The sequence below is a fragment of the Delphinapterus leucas genome, chromosome 12, assembly GCF_059928025.1.
Source record: "Delphinapterus leucas isolate spDelLeu-1000000601 "Yukka" chromosome 12, BTC_Dleu_Yukka2, whole genome shotgun sequence".
Classification (NCBI taxonomy): domain Eukaryota; kingdom Metazoa; phylum Chordata; class Mammalia; order Artiodactyla; family Monodontidae; genus Delphinapterus; species Delphinapterus leucas.
In genome coordinates this window covers 58,422,735-58,435,520 of record NC_143140.1, presented here as the reverse complement: position 1 = coordinate 58,435,520, position 12,786 = coordinate 58,422,735, and the positions used below count along the sequence as shown (strand labels likewise).

Here is a 12,786-nt window from a genome sequence, read left to right as displayed (position 1 = left end):
AAAGAAGATGAAAGATTTCAAATAAACAGCCTAACGTCATACTCCAAGGAACTAGAGAAAAAAAGAACAAACTAAGTCCAAAGTTAGAAGGAAGGAAATAATAAAGATTAGTGCAGATTTAAACAAAACAGAGAATAGAAAAATCAACAAAACCGAGTTGTCTTTTGAAAAAATAGACAAAAATGATAAAACTTTGGTTAGATTAAAAAAAAAAGAGTGAAGAGCCAAATAAATAAAATCAGAGTTGAAAGAGGAGACATTATAACTGTTGCTACAGAAATAAAAAAAGGATCATAAAAGACTACTACAAATGTTTATATGCCAACAAATTGGACAACCTAGAAAATCTGAATAAATATCTAGAACATATGATAGCCAAGACTGAATCATGAAGAAACAGGAAATTTGAACAGACTAATAACAAGTAAGAACATAATCGAAAACCTCCTAACAAAGAAAGTCCAGGACCAGAAGGCTTCATGGTGAATTCTACCAAACATTTGAAGAAGAATTATTGACAATTATTTTCCTGAAGAAATGTCTAAATAAAAATTATACCAGTAATAGTAGCACTTTTACTCTAAGTAGCAACTGACAGTCTAACACTTTTCCGGTTGTGCCCATCAGGCCAAAATGCCAAGTTGATAGAATGAATGGAAAGGGGTTACATTTTGGAAAGAAAAGTAGTTGAGACTGCCCGAATTTTCTCTTAATAATTGGCTTTCCAAAATTAATGTATCCAAGTACTGTGGATTTTATTTCCTTCATCCAAAAAGTTAATGTACAGCAGTAATATATGTGCAACTATATGTATGTAAAATATATGGATAATTATAAATGTAAAGCCCCAATATTCCTTCCTTGGTATTCTCTTCATTTAAGCTCTCAAGAGGATGACTCACTTTCACTCTGCATGTTCATTTTTCTTGTCACTCCAAGCCACATTATGCAAATATTCTAATGTGCTTCTCTCCTTCAGGGGAAATTTTTTAAAATGTCATAGTATTTTATTTATTAAATAAATAATTAATTAGTTTAAGTAAATTTAAATAAAATTGTTATTTTATTTTTCTTGTTCCATTTTTAAAAAGATTTAAATGTTTAAATCTTTAAATTTAAAAAGTTTTTCATATAAGGTCATCTATTATTTTTATATATTTAACCAGTTGGAGGATGAGCCATACCTATGACCTCTGACCTTTTATTCACGTAATTGATTATTCTCACTTCAAGTTAAAGGAAATGAATTCTGGTGCTCAGAAACATAAGTAGGAAAAGGTGACTCTCTCGATAAGGGAAAAAAACAAAGAATGTCTGCTTATTTACCTTGGCAAGTGATTTTTGCACAACTTTTTGAACCATTTGAATGCTGTAAAGTCAACTGGTTCATTACCTGAAATATATCCAACCAGCTCTCCTGCCATCTTCAAAGAACATCACAGGACCTTGTTCTGACTGACTATTCTCTGTGTGACCTACAATATGTTCAGCCTCCTCCAATTATTTCTTACTTCTTTCAGTGCAGACTCTTCATGTTGGGACGCTTTCAGGGAAGGACAGAATAATGAGGCACAAATAGCAAGGCATAAAAGAAAGATTAGATAAAGACAGAGTGACACTATCAGGAATGTGGGACATTGTATTTAGCATATACAAAAGACAAAGGATCACGAAAATGAAATGATGACAGAATGAGGCACAGAATATGTATGCATTTATTCTGTGCTGCAAAGAGAGAATGCCCTCTGGCTCATTTTGTGTTTTTACTGTCCACTCAGCAAACTTTCTTTGTGAGCATCAAAGTCCTACGGGAATCTTGCCAAGGAAGGGTTGCAGAATCAGGACTTAGTCATAAAGCATTGAGTCATGCATTAGTGTTTGTATTGCGAACTACAGCTATTTTAAAACTATACCTATAGAAGCTTATAAAGCATAATTGCTTTTCTTGTTGACCTAAAGGGAATAAGAGGTGAGAGACAGACAGACACAGATATAAACACAAAGAGAGAACGGGTGTGAAATTACCAGATAATTATCTGAGGATAATGTACACCAATGTTGTGTATCTGGTGGGTCCATTCTAAATGACTTTTCCACCCATGTAAGGTTTTAGTTAATGGGACAGGTATTCCACTTTACATTTTGGTCTAAATCATCTAAAACTGAAACTTATAAATTTGATTTTCTTGGCATTTTGAAACCACATCTTAAATTGTTTTTTGTCAATAACAATTTTTGAGTGTTAGTATAATATTCTGGGGATATCTTAGTCACTGAGGCTCCAAAGATGAACAAGACAAAATCCCTGTCCTCAAAGATCTCACAGTACTTGGGAAGGAGAGCTGGGAAAGAGTAAAAGTGAAGTGGCCTCCAGTGGTGACTTAGACAAAGCAAACCAAAGTCTTCATCCAATCAATGGATATCTATGATATAGGTATTAGTACATGAGCGCTCAGGAAATATTTATTCAGTTATTCAATCTAATCTCAGCCACAGATACATCAGCTAAGTGTCATTTCTCCCATTTCAGAAGGTGAGAAAATTAAAATTTAGAGTGTTTTAGATGCCTCACATTAGACCATTTGGTTTTTAAATAGGGAAATAAATTTTAAACTGAGGGATTTTTTTGTTCATTTGGTTTGTGTCAGTCTGTTTTTCTCCAGCTGCAGTGCAAAAAATGATCTCTTGCTTTGGATGAAATTGGGCAATTACTTGAGAACATCATCACCTTGCCCCTTTATTATGCATGAAAGGATTCCTCAGTTTACAACCAAAGATAACACCGATTTAGAAACTCAAGCAGAAAAAATAGGAGCATAGAGAATGCATGAGGTTTCATAAACATATGAACATGGTTCAATAAGAGGAAGGAAAGTATTAAACAGTCCATGGAATATTGAAGGAAAGAAATGTAGGCAGAGATAAAATGAAAAGTTGTGGGGTAGAGACTGTCGGGTGTTGGTTCTCTGTGTAACTTCACCCAAACTCAGGACAGTTTTGTCTTTTGGAAAGCTGTGAACTGAAGACATTTCAAATCAAACTGAAAGATAAGCTTGTCTTTCTCACAGTTGTGTTTACCAGTGTCACAAAATAATGTGTCCACAGCAGATGAAATCAAATGCTACCTATTAAAACAGACCTCTTATTTGCAAAACACTTTCTCTTAAGACATAGTTAAGAAGAAACGTGTTCCCTGACGGTTCTTCCAAATCCCAAATTGTGTAGCGAGCTGACTGGAGTGACAGTAGTGCTCTACCCCATCCAATAAAGCCTCAGGCAGAGAACAAAATGTGAAAGTGTGTGTGTGTGTGTGTGTGAGTTTTGCAAACCATTTGTTGTTAAATAATACAATGAGGACACAGTAAAGTGTAAATGTGTATATGTATGTAATTATAATAGTAGTGGATTTTCATCAAAAAATGCAAATGATTACTCAAATGATATAAAAATCATGGGTTTAGAATAAATCTATGAATGTTACTTCATTTAATACAACTTTAATTGCTTTATTTAAATATATTTATATTTAAATATATTTTATTGAACATCTTGGTAGAAAAATATAAGAAAAATCATTTCAAATATCAGTAAAGAGACTAACATACACTGTTGGCTTTGTGTCTGATGCTAAGTGCTTCACACGTAGTGTTCAACTTCATTTTCACAGCAATTCTTTTTTTTTATTAATGTGAAAATTGAAGCACTGGAAGTGAATTGCCCAGGTCACACAGCCACCTGAGGTAGATTTGGGAGTCATGCCTGGCAATATGACCTGCCTCCTTTGCCAGCAGGCTTTCCAGATTCCCTCAGACCAGAACTCACATACAATTGCTTAGGGAAAACAATGCTGAAGTTCCTTTGTATATTTTATATAAATAGGTTTGGTCACCTGCTTTTAAATGTAAAATCTTCCCACGCCACTAAATACTGAATACTACTCCAGCAGTGAGTGAGATAGCTATCAATTTTCTATCCATGTTCAGTATATTTACCTAGTTTAACCAGCTTAATTTAGGAAACTGTTTATACGATTCATGACTTAATGACTGGCTGGAAAAAATAGAAACCTCAGTGGCTTTATCGTTCATGCTAATTACAATCTTAATGACTCTACCTATAAGATGTAGCACGTGGCTTACTGTGTAGTTTTTATGCATGAAATATTTAAAAACTTTCATTCTGTCTGTATCAACAGTAGTTATAGCAGTGTGCGTACAAGTGTTTAAGGCTTTGGAGTTGGAATAAATCAATATTCAAAGACCAGTTTTTCCACTTACTAGGGAGTACATACTTAGACAAGTATTAAGCCTCAGTATTATTATCTGTAAAGTGGGTGTAATAATAGTATTTAGTTCATAGAAGTGGTAAATGAGGATTATATAATTGTTCATTCTGTTGCACAAATTTTGTGCAACAGATATTTATTGATCCCTAGTCTGTGCAGAGCACTGATATAGACACTATCATACAGCAGAGAAAATGAAAATTCACCCCAGGACTCATGAAATTTGTATTCTACTGGGGTTAGAGAGCTAATAACAATGAATATTTAATATTATGTAAATAAATTATAGATAATGCATATAATACACTTACTTAGTGCCATATATAAAATACAAAACATCATTAGTTGCAAAACCAAGAATTATTATTATTATATTTTATTACACATATAAGGCTTCTGTGTGCTGAAGAAGCAATTTGATAATGATAACAAAAAAGATTGGGAAAAGAAAAATCAGTGGCATTCAGCTTCTAACTTGCAAAGTATTTAAAGTGGAGATATTCTTAAAAGAATGCACATTCTTGGGATTTATATATTGTATAGATTTCTTTCTTTTCAATTTATAAAGACAGAACAGAGACTCCTAAACAAAGTTGATCCCCACTGCTGCCCTTCTCTAATTCAAGCACATGCATGTTGAAGTTTTGGTTGGCCTGCTTTACTTGAGAACACAGTGTTGATGACACTGAAAAATCATTAATGAAGCTCTCCTCCCCAGACCCACCAGCAATTAACATTTCATAAGTGAAATCAACTGCCTGGAAAAGTCAGTGCTGCATATGAAATGGCAGGCTGTCTGCTTCAAACACTCAGCTTGGGGATTGCTTGATTCTATGTTTCTGCAGTGCTTGTGAGTTGAGCCCAGAAAGAAGGGCTCAAGTGAAAAATGTTTATGGAAACCAGGTATTTTATTATACAATAATAATCAATGGTTAAAAATATTTAGCAGTATAGACGGGGTGAAAATAAAAGTTCCCGTTCTCTTTTCCCGGCTTCCAGATCTCAGTCTTCAGCATCAAATACTGCCCTTAGTTTCCTGAAACTTCTCAATGAAGACTTTTGACTAAACTTAAAAAAAAATATATATATATAGACGTATATATTGTTGTTGTTATTTGACTATATATACATATATACATGAAATATGTCTATATATATATATTTTTTGTCATTTTTATAGGACTAAGAACAGGCATCCATATGTGACTCAAAAATTAAAGACACACCTCAGTAGAAATGCTGTCTACAAAACGAGGGCACCAAGTTCTTAGTGACCAAGTAGGCTAATAAAAGAGATGTCCACCTTAGAAATCCTCACCTATCAATTCCTGCTTTGCATATTCAACGGTGAAGTTCCCGTTCTGTAAGAACAAAAGAAAATTACCTTGAGAGATCATGTAATTTAAGTTCATGAGCATAATTTTAAAATAAGTAAGCTTTTTCCACACATCATTCTTAATTCTTACATCAATTTTACAACATTATTTTCTCCATTTCAGCAATGACAAAATTGAGACTTGAGGATTTAAGTAATGCCCAAGGTCACAAAACTAAGTAAATGAGCTTGCTTAAAAAAGCCAGATTATAGATCCAAGAGCCTCCTTTCCACGCTTCCCAAGAATTCATAATTTGTGTGGTTATCATGTTAGTGTTGTTTACATAACACCAAAAGTCAGTAGTTCTCACATCGTCAGAGGGTCCACAGCCACATGCATGCTGAATGATCATGAGTGGTTATAAAATTTCATGAACAAGGTAGAAGTTGGTTCTGATTGTATTGTGCTCATAGCTGATAAAAGTATTCCCCACAACTTTTAGTTTTTTACAGAAGGTCTTTTGACAGACATTAAGTCTAAAATGATTCCACTTCAAGATTACATGGCAATGTGATTGACAGGGGAGAGAACCAGGTGTAGAGTGAGAAGCAAAACTCTTTCAAATTAGACAGCTCTACATGAGGAGCAAAATGCCTATGGATCCTGTCCTAGGACATTGAATGTTTATCTCTAACTCTAGAAGCATGAATCAGTTTTTCTAGGACTACAGATACACAGGAGGGAGCATTTCATATTTCTCTATATTTTTTGCTCTATATTTCATTGTCTATATTTGTTTTGTTCAGTCATTCATTCAACAATATTTATTGATCATACACCACGTGTTAGATATTTGACCAAATGCTGATATTTGAGTAGTAAACAAGGCACAACTCTTGCCCTATGGAACTTAAAATCGAAAGAGGGGATACAGACAATAAACAAAAATTAATTAAAAATCATATAACGAAATTTTATACCACATTAAGGCACATAGAAAATATTAAAATAATGTATGTCCTACCCGGTTAAGTGAATGCGTCAACTAAAAAGAGAGAAATATGTGCCAGGGAGTGTGGAATTGCAATAATAGTGCTGATATCACTTTTTACAGGATGTGCATTCAAGTGGTACAGGAAGTAGGGTGTGAATGGCTATGGAACTCTCTATTACATAAAATTCTGCAGTTAAGCAAATGAGCTTTATAAAAACTTGTAACTCTAGGAAATAGACTCCATTAGGCTAAGACCCAAATAAAGCTGGTTAGCACTACCCCTGACACAAAGTCTGTACTCAGTAATATCCCAACCACAAGCTCACTTTTTCTGCTGTTTGAAGGGAGAGGAAAAATTGTAATGTACCAGAGCCCTTCTATTAATCAAAACAAGACTTTATGCCGAGAGAGGAGAACTATGAGGCCAAGGCAAAATTGTTTAAATAAGAGAAAGGACTGGGGAGCATGAAAATATCAGTTATTGCAGTTGTTGGGGTAGTGTCATGAGTATTACTTGGATAGCTCAAAAAACTATGTATTTATCCTATACTGATATTAAGTTAGAATGCAGAGTTTCTAGACAAAAGCCATTGTCCTAGGAAATAAGAAAGCACAATACTTTATTTTAATGTGTTTATACTATTATACTGAAGTTAATCCAATTTATTTTACAAAATTAATAACAAATACTACTAAAAACAATAATTATACCAGTTTGAAATGATTAAATTAACCACCAGGTGGAGCTCCATGAATTCAACGTATGTAGTCAGAAGTAGGAAATCGCTTAAATTGGTCAAATTGGGAAAAATTACAACACATTTTTTTTCGGAGCCATTTTGGCTAATTACCTTATTTGCAATGCTTAGAGAATTTATGAATTATAAGAGATGGGCTCTTATTAAAGACAAAATGCCAAATTACTTGATTAGTATAAAACTTTTTAGCAAACTGGAATTTAAACCAATGTCCTTTGCTTAAGTTACTTTATAGTTTACTATAAATACATATTCCATTGTATACTGATAAAAGTATATAACTATAATTGAAACTGAGGACAAATGAGAAAAATCTATTAAACCTGCCTACTATTCTATTTAGTATAGATTTTTAAAAATGCTTATTTTTTCCAATTTGTTTGTTTGTGTGTGTGTATGTATTTGTCTCACCCCAGAACCTGAAATTAAAAAAGATGAAAAGATGTCCAAAGCAGGTAAGGACACTTTGTAAGATTTACATATAAGTATATATTCTGTTTATAATGAACAAGGCCGGTGTTACAGTCAGGCTGTGTAAGGCCTTGAAATGATGAAAACATTGAAAAAATACTCGTGTATTCCAAATATTTTAATTGTAATAAGCCATACACAAAAGTATGCTAAAATTAATATAGCTTCTGTTTTCTGTTAGCAAATTTCAGATACGTTTGTCAAAGCATTGGAACTGTTAACATATGCTGCTCCTTATTTATCTACCGGGCAATTGAACATTGTTTACAAAGTGCTAAGGGGACAATTTCAGTTTCAGAGAATTTAGCCAGATTGTGACAAATGCCTAAATCTTATTCTTATAATTGGTTGAACCTTATGGAATCACCTGTACTCGAACATCTTTTACCTCAAAAACAGTAGTTTCATACAGTTCAACATAAAAGATTCAACTATTTTCTTTCCCGCTAATTAAATATCCAAATACTCTTTGGAGGAGTAATCCATTGCCTTACTGACCATTAATTTGAAAATTGGAATACTTTTACAAGAGACTTCCTGCAAACAGTTTCTGCGAGAAAAGAAGACGAGATTAGCTGGTCACTTTTAAGACAGGTGTTAAAAGTTAGAAGAAGAAACATCATAGAATAAAGTGCAGGGGAAAAAAAAGACTAAAATTCCTGAGGAAAACTCCAATTAATTACAGTCTTTCTAGGGCTAACCCTATACCAAATATTTTATATCTATATGAAGATATTTACATGTCTGTATCTACATACGCAAAAGAAAAATATCTATATCTCTCCCTATAGTGAAAGTGATACTATGTACATGCATTCATATCGTTGGTGTTAAAATATTTGCATATACTAATTTTCACAAATTTTAACCTACATTTAAGTAATTCTTGCTTCACCCTTCTGTTTATAGGTTAAATAGTAACCCAAATTATTGTCACTTCTACGAAAAGTATTGTCAACATATCAAAGGGGATTGTTTAAGTGTTTTTGTATTTTTAGTGAATGAAATAAACATTTTAAGTGACTTTATAAAATCTGAAAGTATGCATTCTCTGGAAGATAAATGGAAAAATCAACAATTTTAAACAGTAAGAAAAATGCATGATAAAGACAAAATGATACATTGAGTCTTAACATCAAAAGCTATAATTGAACTTTAGATATATCTGAAGAAAAGGAAAAACTATGTATATAAATTACTGCTGTTAGCACCCTTACTGGGGTCAGCAAAAACTCGCTGGCCAGATGAAAGGTGCATGATGTCACCCCTTCCTGTAAGCATAGCATTGTATTTTATGCTTTATTTTACTTTTGTTATATAATGGAAAATAGTAATATATGCACTATAAATTTCCTATTATTGGTTGACATTAAATAATTATGCCTGTTTTTATGTTATATTTATTTTTCTCTTCCTAAAAGGAAAGAGAAATCAGCACTAAGGGCTATTTTATTATAAAATATAATCAATTAACAATTTATTGACAACATATATTATACTGATATCACTGCCATATGTCAAGAATTGTGCTTGTTGATACAAAGTTTAGAAACAAGTGATAAGATATTGTTTCTGTCCCAAGAGAATATGATCAAGGACATAGACATGAACTATTGAAAGATGGCTACCAGATAATTAGTTACATTTGTGAAGAGTGCTCTAGGAGTCTAGAGAGAGGGGACATTCCTGTAGTCTGTGTCAATCAGTGAAAACTTCAGGGAGATGACGGATTAAGCTGGGATTTTAGGAATATGCAAGAGCATATAAGCTGACTTCTGCCATGCTTTATAATCACCTTCCTGCCTCAGATGCAAGAGCATCTGAGGCAGGAAGGTGATTATAAAGCATGGCAGAAGTCAGCTTTATAGTAGAAAAACATGAATTTGACTCTCTTTGCCACTTGCTAGGGGTGTGACCTAAATTCCTTAACGTTTCTGAGTTTTAATTTTTTTGTCTATTGAATACTCACCTGGTAGGGTTGTTATAAGAAATCCAGTTGATGTTTGCCATTTGGTTCAGATTCAATAAAAGGGAGTTCTATTTAGGAGTTAACCCGGAGGCAGGGATGAGCATGGCATAAGCAGGAGACAGTGAGGATAGGATCAAGGACCAAAGGAGATTCCAGGGGCTACATGAGGAACAGAAAATGGCAGGACTGCAGCAATGACGTCTGCCCATATGAGTAAAAGCTTACTTTTATAGTAATCTAAGAGTTATAAAGGTGGGAGAAATTGATAGGGAGAGGTAGAGAGGCAGCATTAAGGAAGTGAATTCTGTTTACTTTAAATATTATTTATAGCCATGACTAATATTCTGTGTGGAATTATTAGGAATTAAGTTTTTTTAAATATCACAGGACCTAGCAACCCATTGAAAAATACTAACAGCATCTTGTTATATACCCTTTCAGTTATATGAATACAACAATCACAGTCATATTCTCTGTACTGTGGTATCACTGCTTTTGTAATTGTCAAGCTGTTTCACAGGAAAAGGCTGGAAACTGATGACATTAGCTATATGTGACTCTAAGGTCTCAAGCACGAAAAGATGAAGAAGGTGATGAAATGTAGAAGTTGCAAAGGAAATGCAGGCGGTGTGGACAGAGGTGTCCTAGAGACACTAGGAAATCGGGACTATTCACTCTGAATCCTCACACAAGGTTTTGTATCTATGAGCTTAGAGGTTTAGAGTTAGAAGCCAAAGGAGAAAAGGATTTCTTCAATAAACAGAAACAGAGAGAGAAAAGAGAAGGGAATGAAAGGCAGCTTCTTGGAAAAGTAAAAGAACTGGTAAAAAGGAAAGTGTGTTACCTGAGAGATCGGGACACACAGTGTATCAGTATCCCAAAGCCCGGACACTTTCAAGAAAAAGTAGAAAAATCAGCAGTCTCAGTGTCTCAGGAAAGTCAAGGGGCATGATGACTGAGAAACAGCCATTATATTTGACAAAAATCTGTCAGTTTGTGACCAAGTGGAGAGCATTTTTAGTAAAGTGGTGGAAGTAGAAAGAAGCTTAGAGGAATTAATAAGAGAATTTATCAGTAATAAGTGGACGCAGAACAGCAACTACTTTTTTCAGGAGTTTGCTGTTAAAAGGAGACAAGGGCTTCCCTGGTGGCGCAGTGGTTGAGAGTCCGCCTGCCGATGGAGGGGATACGGGTTCGTGCCCCGGTCCGGGAAGATCCCACATGCCACGGAGCGGCTAGGCCCGTGAGCCATGGCTGCCGAGCCTGTGCTCCGCAATGGGAGGGGCCACAACAGTGAGAGGCCCGTGTACCATAAAAAAAAAATAATAAAATTTTTAAAAATAATAAAATCCCCTGTCCCCTGAACAGCAATCGGGAGTTGGTTCTAGGACAGGAGAGTGCACCCTCTCCCCAGGTTGCCAGCCTCCGAAATAAAGCAAGCTTTCCTTTCCTACCAACAATGTTCTCTAGAGAATTGGCTCTCGAGTGGTAAGCAGCCAGACCTGGGTTCGGTAACAATTTGGTAAGTGCAGACATCCATTGGTAAACACAGTCAAGTTCCTGTCCTCCTAGAACTTATAATCTAATTGGGGTAGAGGTGCGGGAGAGACATGTCGAATTAGAGGTACCTGTGGGATGTGCACTGAAGTGTGTTTACCAGGCAGCTGGGGAGAAAACACAGTAGTTAATTCGGAAGTTTCCAGCAAAGATGTGCTGGCTTAAATGATGAGAGTTATTGACATCTACTGAGGGGAGTGTGTTGGGGAGGAACAAGGACTGAGGAAGCTACCAGGAAGGACACTGATATGTAAAGAGTGGATGGAGGGGGAGAGGGAGACTCTGAAGGAGTTAAAAAAAGAGAAAGAGGAGAAATCTCTTAGAAGTTCGAGACATTGTCTCAGAAACCATGGAGGAAAGAATTTCAAGGAGGAGGAAACTGTCAAAATGTCAAACATAGCAGAAATTTGCAGTAAGATAAAGACTGAAAAGTATTCTTTGGAATATATAATATGGAGTCACTGATGATCTTATGAGCAATTTTGGTGGAGCTCAATGGGTGGAAAACCAAATTACCATATTTTGAGGCCTTTGGTTGGAAGTCAGAAATTGGGGCTAGAAAATATACATTGTATACTTTGTACACATTGTAGACTATTAGTTTAAAATCTTGTCTGAAAAAGGGAAAAGAGAGTGCATTTAGTTAGGAAAACAGCTGGGCAGAGTAAAAAGAATGGGAGCTGTGACATCAGGGAAACTGTAGTTTGGTTCCTAATCTATCAAACAGAGATTTCACAGCTACTGTCTTTACAACTTTACAGGGTTACAGTATCTATAAAGGCAATAATACATGGAAAAATGCTAAAAACTAAGGCATACACTAATTCCATTGTTAAACACCTGAGAGATAAGGGAATTTATGTTCATAACACCTAAAGGATTTCATTTTGTTTAATTACCATGGAGATCAAACAATTTCCTTTTCAATATAGATCTCTCATTTGTTATTTAAGTTTACTTGTGTACTATTTCCCTACTTGTGTAATAATACCACTTTTAATTTTAAAACCTTGAACTAAATCCTTCTGCCTTTAAAGACATATAATTTTATACAGTTCAGCTAAGAGTAAAAATCAATAACATTATTGTTATAGAGATTTTCTTTCTAACTGTAAAGGGAGAAGTGTTACTGCAGTATAAGTTACTTATTACACTTGTATTTTGAAAAGTGTTTTGCATAGAAGACTAGCCATAATTATTGATACATGAAAGAGTTTTGAGGTTAAATAAGTCTGGGAAAACCTCTTGGAGTTCATCATAGATATGAACACATTATGAAAATCTGATAGTAAAAAACCTGCTGAACGTTTTTTCACCCAATGTTTCTCATATTTATTCAACCATGGCATCTTTTCTGTAATATAATAGTGGTGTTCAGCTGAACACACTTTGAAAATTGATGTCTTACACATTTACTTACTTAAAAGATTGGGGAA

The 12,786-nt window shown here is 34.6% G+C and overlaps 1 protein-coding gene across 1 annotated transcript in view; it reads left to right on the top strand.

The window, feature by feature from the left end:
• The window catches only part of TRDN (triadin), a 313,614-nt gene that overhangs the window by 243,277 nt on the left and 57,551 nt on the right, over positions 1–12,786 (top strand). Inside the window, exon 25 of the mRNA XM_089921672.1 lies at positions 7,770–7,808. Within this exon, the coding sequence (XP_089777798.1) occupies positions 7,770–7,808 (39 nt within the window). The remainder of the gene's footprint in view (positions 1–7,769; positions 7,809–12,786) is intronic.